This window comes from Antechinus flavipes, chromosome 5 (genome assembly GCF_016432865.1).
Source record: "Antechinus flavipes isolate AdamAnt ecotype Samford, QLD, Australia chromosome 5, AdamAnt_v2, whole genome shotgun sequence".
Taxonomy (NCBI): Eukaryota; Metazoa; Chordata; class Mammalia; order Dasyuromorphia; family Dasyuridae; genus Antechinus; species Antechinus flavipes.
The window spans coordinates 295,173,279-295,189,403 of NC_067402.1; the positions used below are offsets into that span (position 1 = coordinate 295,173,279).

The 16,125-nt window shown below is 53.8% G+C and overlaps 1 protein-coding gene and 1 long non-coding RNA gene across 5 annotated transcripts in view; one reads left to right on the forward strand and one right to left on the reverse strand.

The window, feature by feature from the left end:
* The window catches only part of TTC38 (tetratricopeptide repeat domain 38), a 23,819-nt gene extending 9,493 nt beyond the window's left edge, over window positions 1-14,326 (reverse strand). Inside the window, exons 1-10 of one of the 4 annotated variants that reach the window (XM_051962851.1) lie at window positions 13,027-13,533; window positions 8,339-8,416; window positions 7,588-7,669; window positions 5,963-6,134; window positions 5,108-5,281; window positions 4,499-4,574; window positions 3,148-3,267; window positions 1,826-1,885; window positions 1,022-1,060; window positions 139-220 (exon numbers count right to left, since the gene is read on the reverse strand). In XM_051962851.1, the coding sequence (XP_051818811.1) occupies window positions 139-220; window positions 1,022-1,060; window positions 1,826-1,885; window positions 3,148-3,267; window positions 4,499-4,574; window positions 5,108-5,281; window positions 5,963-6,134; window positions 7,588-7,669; window positions 8,339-8,416; window positions 13,027-13,059 (916 nt within the window). In that variant the 5' untranslated portion in view covers window positions 13,060-13,533. Of the gene's footprint in view, window positions 1-138; window positions 1,061-1,825; window positions 1,886-3,147; window positions 3,268-4,498; window positions 4,575-5,107; window positions 5,282-5,962; window positions 6,135-7,587; window positions 7,670-8,338; window positions 8,417-13,026 lie in introns of those variants that run through there. The other 3 variants (XM_051962848.1, XM_051962849.1, XM_051962850.1) reach the window with 3 other exon arrangements.
* Window positions 3,300-4,574, forward strand: LOC127538965 (uncharacterized). Its single transcript, XR_007947791.1, has 2 exons — window positions 3,300-4,376; window positions 4,408-4,574. It is a non-coding gene; the product is annotated as an uncharacterized LOC127538965 (long non-coding RNA).
* Window positions 14,327-16,125: the final 1,799 nt, after the last annotated feature.

Genomic DNA, 16,125 nt, shown 5'->3' on the forward strand with positions numbered 1-16,125 from the left:
TTGGTGGGCCTAGGTGGGCATCTAGGGAGAGGGCAGACGCAGCCCGGGGAGCACGAGGCCTCAGGGCCACCGATGAAAAGATGGGGATTTGCAGCCCTCTCTGGAGACGGCCAAACAAAAGGAAGAGGAGCGGCTCACCTTCCAGCTGGAGTCTGTAGAGCATGGAGCAGCTGTCCACCATGTCCAGCATCGACCCCGTCGCCAGAAGGCGGGGCGCAATCTGCAATGTGAACGTCTCAGCACGGCCGTGGGGGCCGTAATGGGGGCCCCCGCCCTCGATATCAGGGCCCGGGCACCGTGGGGCCGTAACCGGGGCCCCGGCCCGCCCAGGGCTAGCTTGTGGCTGAGGCTCCATCTGGACTGGGGCCGGAGCACTCTGGACACTTGCGGCCGGCAGGAGGCCGCCTCCCAGTCTGTGACCGTCAGCTCCCAGGCAGGACGTCCTCGCGGGACGTGTCCGTGTCCGGCAGCCCGGGGGCGGGGGGTGGGAGGGGGGAGACCCCCCGGCCCTCGCAGCCTCAGCCCATTTCACAGACACAGAACTAGGAGGGCTCAGCGGGAAGACTGCCAGCCCGAGAGGAAGAAGGCAGACCCAGACGCTGGTCCCGTGGCTGCCACAGACCAAATGTCTACCGACCCATTCTTGGAGGGGAACGCTGAGGCCTGAGCACAGCGACTCGCCTGAGATCACATGGCCGCCACGGCTGCCCCCTTTCTCCCCCCCCACCCCCGCCCTCTGCCACCCCTTCTTTCCCCTTCCCAGCAGCATTTGGAGCCAGCATTGACCCAGGGCTTCCTTCTGGGTAAGAAAGAGCTGGGGGAGGCCCCCATATGAACAGCGCCTGAAGGGGATCTGACCTGGGTCACTGATTGGGGGCAACAACGTGGGGCTGCTTTGGGGGGCTGTGGGGAGACCCCTGGTGCATCTGCCCAGAGTGGCAGGGAAGCCCCCTGGAGCGGGCAGGGAGATCCCCAAGTGGGCAGGGAGGCCCCCGGAGCTGGGGCCTCCATGCAGACTTACGTGCTGGTCATAGATCGTCAAGGCCGCCTCGTGTTCTCCCTACCAAAAACAAGGGGACTTTGAGGGCCGTTTGTCCAACGGGACCCAAGGAAGGGTCCCCAAAACCCAGGCCCGTTGGCCCAGAGAGGTCCGTTCTGGCCGAGGCCGCGGTGGGCTGCGCCGGACGGGGCCCCCAAAGTTTCCTTTTGTCCTCAGTGGAGCGAAGGTTGGAGGGAGAAAAAACTGCGGGATTACAAAACTTTAAAATGGCATTAAAAGCACTGATTAGGCACCTACTGTGTACCTGACTCTGAGCTAAGCAGTGGGGAGTGCGCTTCCCGTGGGTGCGTTAGAGGCCCCGAATAATCGCTCAGGGGGAGCCGGGAGCCCTCTGGCTTGGAGGTGACAAGTAATGATGCAGGAATAACGGCAGCATTTGGATAGCTCTGCCCAGCACTTCCCGTTGGGAATGCTGTCCCAGTGCGTGCCCGCAGTTACACAGGACAGTAGCAGCCCTTTCCCCGCGGCGCTCCGCGCCTCCTCTGGCCCCGAGCTGAGACCGGACCGGCCGGCAGACGCTGGGAATCGGGGCCAGGGGCCGCCGAGGGGGGTGGGGGGAGGCTGGCGGGCTGCCCCGCGGGGGAGCCTTCTTGCCACCCAGACAATGCTCCGTTGGCCCAGCCTGGTTTCGGGCGGGGACCCCTTCCCACTCCCCCCGGGGCGCCCGAGTCCCTGAGCTGGCGGCCCACCCGCTCCTCCAGCCAGCCGCGCCCTTGCCGGGTCCCAGCCGCAGCGCCTGCAGCGGGAGGCCCAGCGCCCACTCACCTTCTCTATCAGGTACAGGGCCCAGTGCCAGTAGTTATGGCAGGCGAGCATGTCGCGGTCCTGTGGAGGAACAAGCCGCGTGAGGACCCGGGCCTGGGCTCGGCCTCGGAGCGGCTTCTGGGAGACTGAGGCCGAACAGCCCCAGGCAGGGCCCCCCCACCAGCATGGGGGCAGGGTGGGGCACAGAGGGCGGGCTTGGGAGGGTCCTGCGAGGGCGGGGTAGGGGCTGGGGGAGGAGCAGAAGAGGGCGGGGATGGGAGGCGGGTCCAACTTTGGGGGGCAGAGCAGAGGCAGGAGGAGGGGCTGACGAGAGCTGGACCGGGAGGAGTCTGCGGAGGCAGAGAGGTTTTTATCTTTCTTCCCTCCCCTGTATGCAGTAGGTGCACAACAAATGCTCATCAGATCCCGCTGGACTGAATGGGGAGAGCACCAAGAGGCTCTCTCCTCTGGAGAATGGGGCCACAAGAGCAGCGGGGAGGGGGCTGGGGGAGGGAGGAGGATGAGGCCAGCCCAACCAATCAGTCAACCAAGCACTGATTATGCCCCTGCTGTGTGCCAGGGGACGTTTCCCGCAGAGGAGGGATCTGGAGCTCAGGAGAGACCGAAACACACGCGCACGCGCACACACACACACACACACACTCTCACACACACACACACTCACACACATTCACACTCATACGGAAATATAGCTTGGGGGAAAGGAATAACCCTAGCCAGCATTTACATAGCACCTACTGGATGCAAGCACTGGGTTAGGCACTTCACCATTATTATGGTGGGGCCGTTACGATCCCCATTTTACAAATGAGGAGACTGAGGCAGGCAGAGGTGAGGGCATTTGGCCAGGATCACACTAGTCAGTGTCTGGGGCTGGATGTGAACTCGGATCTGTCTGAGTGACCTTTTAGCTGGGACTGCGGGACCTTTCAGCTGCCCAAGTATAGAAGATAAATGACTACGATAAACCAGACCAATTCCTGCCCGTGGCAAGCTGGGAGGGATGGAGCCAGTGGGACCCCCAATGCCCTGCCCCTTCGTTGACCACACCCCCACAGTTGGTCACGCCCCCACAGTTGGCCACGCCCCTTAGTCGGCCCCGCCCTCCTGTTGGCCCCGCCCCCACCTGCGGGCAGCGCCAGCTTCTGTGCCGCCTGATCGGGCAACCTCCGGCCATTGGAGAAGTTTTATGGAGCTCTCCCCTCCCGGCCCCCAGAGCACCAGCTCCGCTCCCTCCGAGGACCGGCCCCCGACACGAAGGGCGGGCCGGGGACCCTCAGAGACCCCCTGGGAGAGCGGCCGCAGGCGGCCACGGCCCCTACCTTCCAGTTGGACTCGGAGCTCCGCATGAAGGCCAGCCCGTCCTTGACCTCGGCTCTCATCTCGTAGATGTGGGCCATGGTGTGCACGGACCAGGCGTCCGTGGGGTCCGCAGAGAGCGCCTGCAAGAGGAGGGGCCGCCCGCTGCCGGGAGGAGCTCGGGCCCCACCCCCAGCCCGGGAAGGCCTCCCCGACGCCCGCCCCAAATCCGCCCCCCTTCTCCTGGTTCTGACCTCTGCGACCAAGCGCAGCCCCGGCCCTCGGCCTTCTGGGCCCAAAGCCCTGGACTTAGAGACAGCAACAAGGGGCCCTAGAGGACCCCGACGGGCAAAGGGGCTAATAACCCCCCAGAGTCAAACTCTGTTTGTGGTGAAAAAAACCCAGACTGGCCGGCGGAGGGAGCGCCCAGGACTTCGTCCTCCCGGGGGACGGCACCGCACCATGCGGCCTGCGGCCTGCCTGAGGTCCACCGGGGATGGGAACCTTCCCTTGCCGGGGGAGTTGGCCCGGTTTAGGCCCGAGGGGGCTGCCTGGGGCAGAAGAGGCCCTGTCTCGGTCCCTCGGGCCCAAGGCGGGGCTGGCAGCACGAAGAAGCCCGAGACCCCATGAGCCAGGGAGGGGCCGGGGGGAGTCCTCCGCCAGAGCCCCCGTTCAGAGGTTCCTAAGGCAGGCTGACTCACAGTCAAGCATCCTGCCCTCCTTTAAACGCAGGGAAGCAGAGGAGAGGGCGGAGAGCAGGGCGAGGGGCGGCCCTGGCCCAGCCCGGACCCTGGCCTTCCCAGGCCTGGCCCCCTGACCCAGCGTGCCTCAGGCTGCTGATAACAGAGCCCCGCCTTCCTGACAGAGGGGACCCTTCCTGGGGACGCCCGGGCATCCTCGCTCTGTTCTCTCGGGGGAGCCGCTCCTCCTCCCACACTCCTCAGCGCGCAGGTCCCGGGATCGGCAGGGGACCCTTTCTCACCGCAAGCAAGAAGCCACGTGACTGCGGCTGGGGGGGAGGGGTCGGGGGCAGTGCGCTGTCCCCCAGCACGTGGAGAGGGGCACCAGGGAGGACCCCACGTGGGGCTCGAAGCCGCAGCGGCAGACTCCGGGTCCAGGGCTACCCGCACTGCGCCCCACTGCCCTTCCCAGGCCTGTCTTTGGTTTCTCCGGGTTTTTGCAGTTCTTGGGGACTACAACTCCTCGTTTCTCATTTGTACTCATGCCAGGGATGGTGCCCTGCACACAGTAGGTGCTTAGGGATGGTGCCCTGCACACAGTAGGTGCTTAAGAGGCATTTAGTGAAGGAAAGCCCTGCACTGCTCTGCAGGAACTGGGCTAGGATGGGAGGCCCCTTCTGAAGGAGCCCTTTACCTCTCTGGCCAGCTGTTCCGCCTGATCATAGATGTTCGTTTCCATCAATCCGAAAGAATAAATGCCTTTTACGTAACTGAGGGAGAAAGAAAGAGCCTTTTTAGCCGCCAGCATCTTTAAGGGCCTACTACGCGCCGAGCACACAAGTGCGGTCTCTGCCTCGCAGCCGCCCAGTGACTTTGTCAGCAGAGCCCACAGACAGGCCCCAGTCCCAAGGGGACTCACATGGGGGGTTGTGGGAGTGGACAGAAGGGGTCAGAGATGTGGGAGGGCATGCCTCTGGCCCTCCCTCTCTGGCAGGACCCCTTCTGTCCCCACCGGGATGGCTGATTCACTTCTACACCCGAGGGGCCTCTTCCCAGGGGAATGGACACGAGTGCCTTGGGGGCCGCCTAGATGCCGGGTTCTGGGGCCCCGCGTTCCCCTTGGTGGCTGGCACATAGTAGGCCTTCAATCAGTGCTTGTTGACTGACTGACTCCAACCCCCCCCCCCAATAACAATCTCCTCCCGTGCCCCCCCCCCCCAGTGGCCATCTTGCCACGACCGGCCGAGGGCAGGGGCTTCCTCCCAGGGAAATCCGGGCCCCTCGATTCTAAGGAGCCCCGTACCTGCTGAGGGGGATGCCGGGGGCCCAGTGAGGAAAGACCCGAGCCACAGAGTCCCTCATCTGCACCTGATAGCCCAGGTAAAAGTAGGTATCGTGGGAGAACTTCAGCGCCAGCATGTCGGTGGGATAGTCCTGGAGGATCTGTTCCCATAAGATGCAGGCTTTGGGAAGACACCTGGAAGGCAAAGGGGTGCTGGGGAGAAGCCCCGGGGGGTCTGGTCCCGGGGACCCCCACGGCCGCCTCGGGCAGGACCCCCTCTCTGTGAAGGCCTGAAGCACCAGGCTTCGAGGGACCAGGAATGGAAACCGAGCCCCACAGAGGAGGGGCTGCTGTGGCTCCGCGGGGGGCAGAGTTAGTTTATCCCCTGGGAGATGTGGAGGCGGGCCAGCAGAGAGATCAGGCCCCTGTCTCAGCGTGGGACCAGAGCCTGAGAGAACCTGCAACCTGAGGCTCCCAAGGGCAGCTGGCTGGGAGGGGCTGAGAACAGGGGATGTCAGGGCTGGGAGGGAGCTTAGAACAGGGGGTGTCAGAGGTGGGAGAGAACTGAGAACGGGATGTCAGGGCTGGGAAGAACATTGGAACACTGATCACAGAATGTCTTGCTCAGAGGGATGCTAGGGGTCCCTGAGCCCACCCTCATTTGACAGAAGGGCCTCAGTGATCCAGGAGAAGCGGAGCCCCCAGACCCAAATCCTCTTTCTGGCTTCATCCTGCTCTGAGTGCCCAGGGGAGCCCTCCTGCCCTGGCTGCAGCTTCCGCCTTCTCTCCGACACCTCCTGACAAGGGAATGGCTGGCGCCCGCAGAGGGTGCCCGCCTCGGCCCCCTTGGTTCCACAGGCAGCACACGCCCCTCACCCCTTAGCAAACATCTCCACGGCCGCCACGTGCAGCTTCTCCCGCTCGGTCAGCGGCTGGTTCCTGGAAAGCTCCACCATGGTCTCCATGGAGAGGCGGAGGCCTGGGTCCAGTGCCACCGAGGTCCCCGTGCCAATGAGCGCCAGGCCGTTGGCGATGACGTGCCCCATCACTAGAGAAAGCCGGGAGGCCGTGAGGGACCACAAAGGGTGACAGGCGGGAGCAGACCCTTGGCGCGGCTGCTCCTGCTGTGGGCGCTCAGGCCTTCTGGGGACGGAGACCCTGAGGGCGGAGGGGCCCCCGGCAGCCCCGGCTCCCCCAGCCTGGGCCCTGGGCCTTGGGACACAGCTGGGACGGACCCACGTGGCAGCCGGGCAGACGGCAGAAAGCCGCAGGGGACGGTCAGGGGAGTGAGCTGCCCATCGGCCCTTCTCACAAGCCGCTCACAACTCAGGGCCACAAGGTGACCCCCGGGGCTTCTGGGCGTGCAGCCCCCCGGAAAGACAATCGAAACCCCGAAGCCCCGGACCTCGGGCCCAGCAGTCCCGGCTCGGACATTCCCGAGGGGCAGCAGGGGCCTGGCAGGGGGCGTGTCAGAAGCGGGCTGTGTCCCTGAGGAGCGGAGGGGCGGCACAGGCCCCGGGGAGCAGAGACCCCAGAGTCTGGGGGCCGGCATCACGATTCAGACCCCGGCCTGGGGGGGGGGGCGGACAAGCCTCTAAACTCCAGGGGCAGCCCTTGGGGACCCTCCAGGGTCCACTTTTGGAACCTGTGGCAACTTTCCTGTGATCGGTTTCCTTTCTCATCCCTGTAGTTTAACACGGGCAGAGGCTGAGAAGGGACTGCGGGCTCTCTGGCCCTGGCTGCCGGAGGGACCCCCCGGCTCTGCTGAGATCAGCAGCACGAAGGGAGCTTCCTCCCGAGAATCCCTCCGAGGGCGAGGGAGGGGTCGGCATGGGCCCACTCCCATCAGGCCGCTGGACTGGGGGGACAGGCAGGGGGCAGTATCTGACCCCACAGCCCAGGGGTGGGGGGCCGTTCTGTTGGAGGCCCGCAGCCAGGCCGGGTCAGGGTTCCCAGAGGGAGCCACGAGGGGCACGTGGAAGGGGGCTGGGCGGACTCTGCCAGGACTGCAGGGGCTCCCGAGCCCAGCCTGGACCGGACATCTGAGGCCGGGCTGTGAGCCCTGCTCTCGGAACTCTCTGGGGGCACCCGTCCCTAGCTCCAGCCTCAAGCTGCGTGTAGTACCCGATGCTGCCCTGACATCTCCTTAAAGCAGGGTCTGGCTGCTCAGGAACACCTGGCTCGCCTTCCCTGCTCAGGGAGAATCTTTCGGCCTTCAAAGCCCCTCATGATGGCCTCCTCATCCTCGCCCAGGGACTGTAGCCCCTCTGCCCTCCTCATTCCACCACCTCCCTCCCCCAGGAACTGTAGCCCCCCAGCCCCTCCTCATTCCACCACCTCCCTCCCCCAGGGACTGTAGCCCCCCAGCCCCTCCTTGTTCCACCACCTCCCTACAGGGAGTCTCCAGCCTGGCACTGGAGTGAGGAAGCATCTGGGAGTGTGCACAAGTCACCCACACAAGTAACACACCAGTCAGAGTCGGGCCCGTGTCCCAGCCTTACCGAACGTGGGATCCGCCGCCTTCATTTTTGAAAAGCATCCTTCCAGGCCGCCGAGACTTTTCTCGTTGCTCCAGGTCACGTACTGCCAGGAGGAAGGTCACACTGGCACCAAGGGGGCCCCGGACTGCTCCCCGGGTCGAGCAGAGGGCCCAGGCCCCGGCCAGAGAGAGGGCCCGGGCCCGCGGCCGAGCCTGACTGGGCACTGGGGCCTGATGCCCCCTGGGAGAGCGCTTCCCCATAACCCCTCTGAGCCGGGTGATTGCTGACTTATAGGCGGGGACGCTGAGGTGGAGGAAGTACCTCCGGCCTCCCCTGTTCTAAGGCTCCTCTCAGATTTGTCATCTTGGGTTCTAGGCTCCCTCCCACTCTGTAAAGTGAGGGGCTTGGGACACTCTCGAGCCACTGAGTGTTGGATCCTGGGATCCAGCTAGTCAGTAAATGACTGAGCAGGAGCTCAAAGCCAGCCCTGCTCCCAGCCCGGGGTCTTTCCCCCAGGCCCCCTGCCTTTGGGCCGCGTGGGAGAGCGCTGTAAGATGGATCAGGGGAAGGAGAGACTGCAGTTAGGACTGTGCCCGCGGACTTCCTGGAGGAGGCAGCACTTGTGCGGGCTTCCAAGGGAGGGAGGTCCCTTCACCCTGGGCAAAGGCATGGAGCGGAGAGAGGCCGGAGGGTGGGCACACAGGATGTAAGCAGCCTTGGAGATTCCCCCCAAATCAAGGGCACGGAAAAGACCGCCCCTCCATGGAGATACCTGGGTCAGGGAGGCGTCAAAGAGCTTGCAGGCTTCATTGCTGGTGGTGGACAGAGGCAGGCCTTGATCCTTCCAAGCCTGGGAACCAGGAGAGGGAACGGATTTATTCAGTGCCTTCTAAGAGGAAAAACCAGAAAAACAACAATCCCGGCCCAGATAATCACTTCCCAGGCAGACTGTTTGTTTAGCTGAGACAGAGCGCTCAGCTCAGGAGTAAAGGCAGTAAGGAGGGGTGGTCCTAGAAGGAGGTTCTAGACCTGGGAATCAAGACGCTCGCTGCTGAATATTGAACACTTGGGGTCACCGCATCCCTTAACCTCTCTGGGACTCTGCTCCACAAAGTAGGAGGGCTAGACTAGATCTGACGGTTCTAAAGTCTGAAGTTCTAGGTTTTGTGCTAGGCTCCCTCCCAGCTCTCCCTTCCCCCGTTCTAAGGCTCCTCCCAGATTTGTCCTCCAGGGTTCTAGGCTTCCTCCCAGCTCTCCCTTCCCCTGTTCTAAGGCTCCTTTCAGATTTGTCCTCCTGTTTCAGTACCTTATAAAGGTAGGCAAGGGTTGTATAAAAAGTAAAAAATGAATCTGAGAGTGGTTTAATATAAACAAGGGACACAGCCTGTTTTGACTGTCCAGATTCTCAGGAACTCATAGGGACAGTCCCTCTCATGGCTCCAGGACAAATGACTCATCAGCCCCAGCAACTGTGGGGGGACCATCAGAAAGAGTCTCAAAAGTGAAGCACCAGACAGCTAGAGGCCAGAATTGTGGGGGCTGGTCAGGACCTGCACGGCGGAAGGGGAAGAGGAAGGAGGGTCGACCTGAGCCCACAGAGCTTAGGGCCAGCAGGGGCTCTCCCGGGGCAAGCTTCGTTTTTCGCCTCTCGGGGGGACAGCCCACTTGCTCACTTGCCCTAACCCCATTGAACATCCTTGCAATCACCCAAACAAGGTGGGAACCGGGTAAGAAATGACTAAGTGCAGATGATACCACAGGGAACTTCCTGGGGCTGGGGGACAGAATCTGCCCAGTGGGGAGGCCTGGACAGAACACCAAGGAAGCAAGGCACAATTCTGGCTAAGGTCCAGAGGAGTTAATGGGAGATCGTAGGAGAGTCTCCCCCTTCAGAGTTCTCTCCCCGTGTCTCCCTTGACATGGGGACAACCTGGAGATGTTAAAAAAACTGGGTAAGGTAGTTTTCAACATTATTTCTGTAAAATCCTGTTTCAAATTTTTTCTCCTTTTTCCCCTCTCCCCAAGACAGCGAGCAAGCCAAAATAAGTTAACCATGTACAATCCTTCTAAACATATTTCCCTATTTGTCATGTTGTACAGGAAAAATCAGAACAAAAGAAGAAAAGCACCAAGAAAAAAAAAAAACGATGAAAACACTATGCTACGGTCCACATTCAGTATCCATAGTTTTCTCTCTCGATGCCGATGGCGTTTTCCATGTCAAAGTCTATCGGAATTGTCTTGGATCACTGCGTTACTGAGAAGAGCCAAGTCCATCTCAGTTGATCATCACACAATCTCGTTGACTGTGTACAATGTTCTCAGCATCAGTTCATGTCTCTCCAGGCTTTTCTGAAATCAGCCTGTTCATCATTTCTTATAGACAATAATATTCTATTACCATCATATTCCATAGTTTATTCAGCTATTCCCCACCTGATTCCTCTCAATTCCCAAGTCCTTGCCACCACTAAAAGAGCTGCTACAAACATTTTTAGACACGTGGGAGTCCTTTTCCCTCTTTTTTGATCTTTTTGGGATACAGACCTAGTGAAAGTGCTGGATTAAAGGAAATATACAATTTATAACCTTATAATTTCAAATTGCTCTCCAGAATGGTTGGATCAGTTCCTAACTCCACCAAAAATGCCCAGTTTTCCCACATCCCCTCTAATATTTTTCTTTTTTTTTTTCATCTTAACTTGGTTATGATGAGGTAGGAAGAGGTATCTCAGAGTTGTTTTAATTTGCATTTCTCTAATCAATAGTGATTTAGAGCATTTTTTCATATGGCTAGAAATGGCTTTGATTTCTTCTGAAAGTTGTCATATTCTTTGACTATTTATCAGTTGGGGAATGATATATCCTTATTTAAGTCAGTTCTCTACACATTTTAGAAGCGAGGTCTTTATCAGAAACACTGGCTGCAAAAATTGTTTTCCAGATTTCTACTTCCCTGATAATCTTGGCTGCATTGGTTTTGTTTGTGCAAAAACTTTTTAATTGAATGTAATTAAAATAATCCATTTTGCATTTTATAATATTCACTACTTCTTCTTTGGCCATAAATTTCTCTCTTCTCTACAGAGCTGATAAGTAAACTATCCCTTGCTCTCCTAATTTGCTTATAGTATCATCAGAAAAACAACTATTCTGGAGAACAGATCAAGGAGAAATAATAGAAGAATAGTCAAACTACCTGAAAATTATGACAAGATAACAAACTTTGAAACAATATTACAAGAAATATTAAGGAAAATTGCTGTGGAACAAAAAAGCAAAATAGAAATAGGGGGAAAAAATCCACTGATCACCATCTGAAAGAAATCCCAGGAGGAAAACTTACAGGAATATCATAGTCAAGTTTCAAAGCTCCTAGATTTAAGAGAAAATATTACAAAGGGCAGGCGTAGAATTCAGCATGCAGAAAAGCAGAGATAGTAATCATAATCCCAAACAAAGTTAAAATTACAATAGATTTAATCAAAGTAAAAAGAGAAACTATACTACGTAAGCAAAATTAACCATATTGTCTTAAGCCATTTAAAATAAATAGCATATGAAGTATATGAACATAAACATAAAACATTTTATAGAAATAAACTCAGATCCAAATAATTGATATGAATTTTTTTTGTTCATGGATAGATAAAGCCAATTTAATTTTAAAATGACAATCCATTTTTTCAAAGTCATCCCAATTAAATTACTAAAAAAAAACTATTTTTACTGAATTAGAAAGAAATAAACATTTAAAAGAACAAAAGGTCAGGAACTTCAAAGAAATGAGGGGAAAAAAAGGGAATTGATTCAGCAGCATCAGACTTCAAACTATAAGCAAGAACATTATTGAAGTGTGAAAAGGATAATTTAAATTCTTTTAAATTGGAATTTTCTTATAGAAATAAAAACTGTGTAGCCAAGAATAGGAGGAATGCAGAAAATTGATGGGAAAAACAACTTTCAACAATCTCTAAAACAGGATTGTGATTGGAGTGGAATATTGCTGGGACATGGGAAGCGATGAACTGGTTGATTTAGAAAAACATGGGAAGAGGACTTAAGTCCACAGAGAAACAGAAGACAAACAGAAATAAGCATAATATGGTCTTACAGATATGTATATGAGTGTATACGTGTAAACATGCCCATGCGTGTGTATGTATATATAGCAATGTCTATGTGTATTATATATATATATATATATATATATATATACACACACATATATATCTCCACACTTAATTATACCTTTTAGAGTGGTGAGGGAGAGAGAGAGAATAATAAAAGTACAAAGTACACATCAGTGAACAAAAGAAAACCAATAAGGAAGCAAAGAAAAGTTGGCCAGCTTTGGAAATAATGCGCAGTATTATATAGGTTTTCTCGAAACGGAAATTTATTGTTCTATACAGAATCCCATCCCGGGGTCTGCTGTATATATGGCAATGTTTTGGTTTTTCTTTTTTTCCTTATTTTGCATTTAATTTTTAAAAAAAATTTTAAGTTTAAATTTTAAAAAAATTACCAATTTAATTTGTAAAAACCATTTTAAAAAGGCTGGTGGGTTAAGAATTCCCAGCGGTGCCATGGTCTGCCCCGGAATGGCAGACATGGTGCCGATGGGCACACACCAACCCTGAGCGCATATGCCTCTGTACGGTTGTTCCCAAAGCCTGAGTACAGGGGGAGGTGTGCAGACTCCATTGTACAGATGAGGCAACTGAGGCTCTGGGGCAGTGAGCAGAAGAAGCCTGGGTGACCCGGGTGCACCAGGGCTTGGGGGAAGCAATGCCAGGGCTTGCGCTAGTGTGCCAGCCTCTCCCCCCCCCCAAAAAAAGTTAGCAATTTGGGAAGGGAGCCAGGAGCCCGAGGGCAGAGGCAGGCCCGGCCAGGCCTGTCTGACAACAGAAAAAGCCCTGGGCCCCTGGGCTACTTGGCCACTTATAGGAAAGAAGCACATTTTCTTCCCTCAATCTTAACATGAAACTAAAAGCAGAGGGATGGGGCCAAAGAAACGAAAGCACTGGGAGGTGGCCGTGAGGGGGCCCCAGACAGGGGTCAGGAAGGGAGGGAGGACCGCATGATGGGGGTCGTCCGGGGTGGGGTAAGAGATCTGGGGAGGGCTGGGGAGCAGCTACACCAGGAGGAAGAGGGGGGAAGGGCAGCTGGAGGGGAGAGAGGGGGAGGCAGCAGGACAAGGGGGGAGGGGAGGCAGGTGGACAAGGGGGGAGGGGAGGCAGGTGGAAGGGAGACATCTGGACAGAGGGGAAGGGGGGCAGCTGGACAAAGCGGGGATGGGGGGAACTGGACAGAGGAGCGGGGCTGGGGGCAGCCAGACAAAGGAGGAGCGCTGCTGGGATGGACAGCCGGACCAGGCTCGGGCCAGTGCCGAGGGAGGGAAGGGTTTGGAGTCCTCACAGCCAGCTCCTGCACTTGAGAAAAGAGGGGTCGCCGTACCTGGCAGTCTCGGAGCGGGACCAGAGAGGCCATGACGAGTCTAGTGGCTGGGAGAGGGGCTGAGCCAGAAGGCGTGGTCTAGACAGGGGGCGGGGCTGCGGAGGGCAGGGCTGAAGGGAGGTTTCATCAGGGTCAAGGACGGGGGAGGGAAAGAGGAAAACAGTTTAAGCGGGGCTGAAGGGGCGGGGCGAGGGGCGGGACGAGGCCTGGAGGGAGAGCGGCCAGGGAGCTGCTAGGGAGCGGATAAAATCATAGGCTCCCCAGGCACTGCCCTTGGAAGGGAGCCGGGGCGGGGTCTAGGAGAGGACCCCGGGACGTGGGTGAGACAGACATTAGTGTGAAGATGGCACACCCATTTGTTGTCATTTCGCTCGTGTCCCCCTCCGGGGTCCATTTGGGTTTTCTTGGCAAAGACACAGGAGAGGTTTGCCATTTCCTTCTCCAGCTCATTTTACAGATGAAGAAACTGAAGCAGACAGGGTGAAGTGACTCCATCCGGGTCAAGTGTCTGAGGTAGCATTTGAACTCAGGTCCTGCTGACTGCGGGCGGAGCGCTCTGTGCACTATGGCGCCCCCTAGCGCCCTTAGAAGGCCTCCTCGCTCCCTGTGCGGCTCAGCGTGGGGGCCCTCTGCGCGTCCCAGCGCCCTTACCGAGGGGCCATCTCTAGTCGGCCAGCGGTCGCAGAGGGCTCTGGAAGGGAAACCGAGGCACAGCCCTCCCTCACTCCAATCCAATTCCCTTGCTTGCCACGGCATCACCTCCCTGATGTCCCGGTCCTCTTCAAGAAGGAAGGACAAGCCGCAGCAGCGCATGGAGATCGCCACATGCTTTTTTACATTGCTCACGCACATCTCTTCTGATAGCACAGCCATATACCATCACATTCATGTGCCTCGATTTTTCAGTTCAGTTGATGGGCGTCTACTTTGTTTCCAACTGTTCACTCTTGCAAAAAGTGCTGCTCTAAATCTTTTGGAGCATAGGAACACTCTCCTCAGTGGCTTTCTTGTAATCAATGGCTTCCAGGAACGACGTCTCTGGTTCCAAGAGTTCGGACATTTTACTCACTTTATTTGCATAATTCCAAGTTGCTTTCCAAAATGCTTGTACCATTTCACACCACCAACAATGTATTGGTGTGCCTATCTTTTCCACAAGCCCTTCACCATGGACTGGTGCTATTTTTTAATCATTTTTGCCAATTTTCAGGATTTGAGGTGAAACCGCAAGATTATTTGAATTTGCGTTTCTCTTGCTATTCGTGATTTGGATCTTTTTTTTTTCCATTTGGTTGTGAATACTTTGCAGTTCTTTTGAGAACTGTTTGTTCATATCCTTTGACCACTTACCAATTAAAGAATGGCTCTTAGTGATTTTTTATATATATATATTATATATATATATATATGTATATCTTGGATATTACACCCTTATCAGATAAATTTAATACAAAGATTTTCCTCTCATTTGACCATGTTCCTTCTTAACTTCCATGCCTTAATGCTGTCTGTACAAAAGCCTTTCAGTTTCAGGTAATCAAAATTATCTATTTTATTTTCCATAGTTGCTTCTATTTGATTTAGTTAAGAACACATCGCTATTATCTATTTTATCTTTTGTAAATGCTTCTATTGTTTGGTTAAGAACACATCTCATAAAAATAAAAATGAATACACCTCTTACCCAGATCTGTGAGAGAAATATATTTCTCTTCCACTATGTTTTAAAGTATGACCTTTAATATTCAAGTTGTATTTTTTGCTTTTTTCTGGTTATATATTTACATTAATTTAATATACATTTATGAATCATGATGGGAGAGAAAAGTCAGAAAAAGGAGAAGCCAGGAGAGAAAAAAAGTGAACAAAGCATGTGTTGATTTACATTCAGTCTCCATAATATTAAAACTGTATATATCCTTTTAAGATGTATTGTAAAGTGTGGTGTAAAGTGCTAGTGTTATGTCTAATTTCTTCCAGACCTCTTTCCATTTTCCTCCTGCAGCTTCTAATACATCAGTTTTCCCTTGATAATTTGTTTTCAGCTTTTATCAAACACCAGGTTATTGAGTTCCATTGTTTCTTAGTCTCTTTTGTCTACTCTGCTCCACTAATCTATTCTTTTTTCTAATACCAGATGATCTGGATGATGGCTGCTTTCTCTCATTTTGAGATCTGGAAGAGCTATTCCTCTTCTATCTTTGCTTTTCATCACTTCCCTTAAGAATCTAGAGCTTTTTGTTTCAAATGAATGTTATTTTATCAAGCTCTATAAATCATCTCCTTGATTTTTTGAATGCTATGATATTAAAGGTGTAAATTGATTTTAGTTGTATTTCCATTTTTGTTTCAACTGGCACGGCCTAGCCATGAGCACTATTTCTCTGGTTATTCGTATTCTTTATTTCTTTAAAGGATACTTTGTAATTGAATTTTATGTGCTTTTGGAGCCGGAAGACTGGATCACCAGTTATCTTATGCATTTTATAAGCATTTGGAATGAAATTTTGCTACTATTGCTTCTTACATTGTTATAAAAAAGAAATTGATTTTTTGATTAAAAAAATTTTTTTTTGCTTTTTGCTAAGGCAATTTGGGCTAAGTGACTTGCCCAGGATCATACAGCTAGGAAGTATTATATGTCTGAAGGCAGATTTGAACCCAGGTCCTCCTGACTTCCAGGGTGGTGCTCTATCCACTGCGCCACCTTGCTGCCCCTATGCTGTGGTTTTTAAGGATTTATTTTGTAGCCTGAAACTTTGCTAACATTATTGTCTCATCAGTATCTTTGCGGTTTGGTAGGATTTTCAAAGTACACCATCATATTGTCAGCAAATAGGGATAGTTTTTATCTCTTTACTTAGATTTATTTCTTTAGTAATTCCTTTCTCTTGTTTTACTGCTATTGTTAGTTTTCACAGAACTCCATCAAATAATAGTAGGAAGATTGGACATCTTTCCCATTTCTGTTTCTTATAACTTTTCTTTACTCTGAACAAAAAATACCAAATAAAAGGGATATTTGCATGTATGTAGTAGAACAGAAAAAGATTGTATATGAACCTGCATTATCTCTGTTATTTACAATTTGCTTTTAAA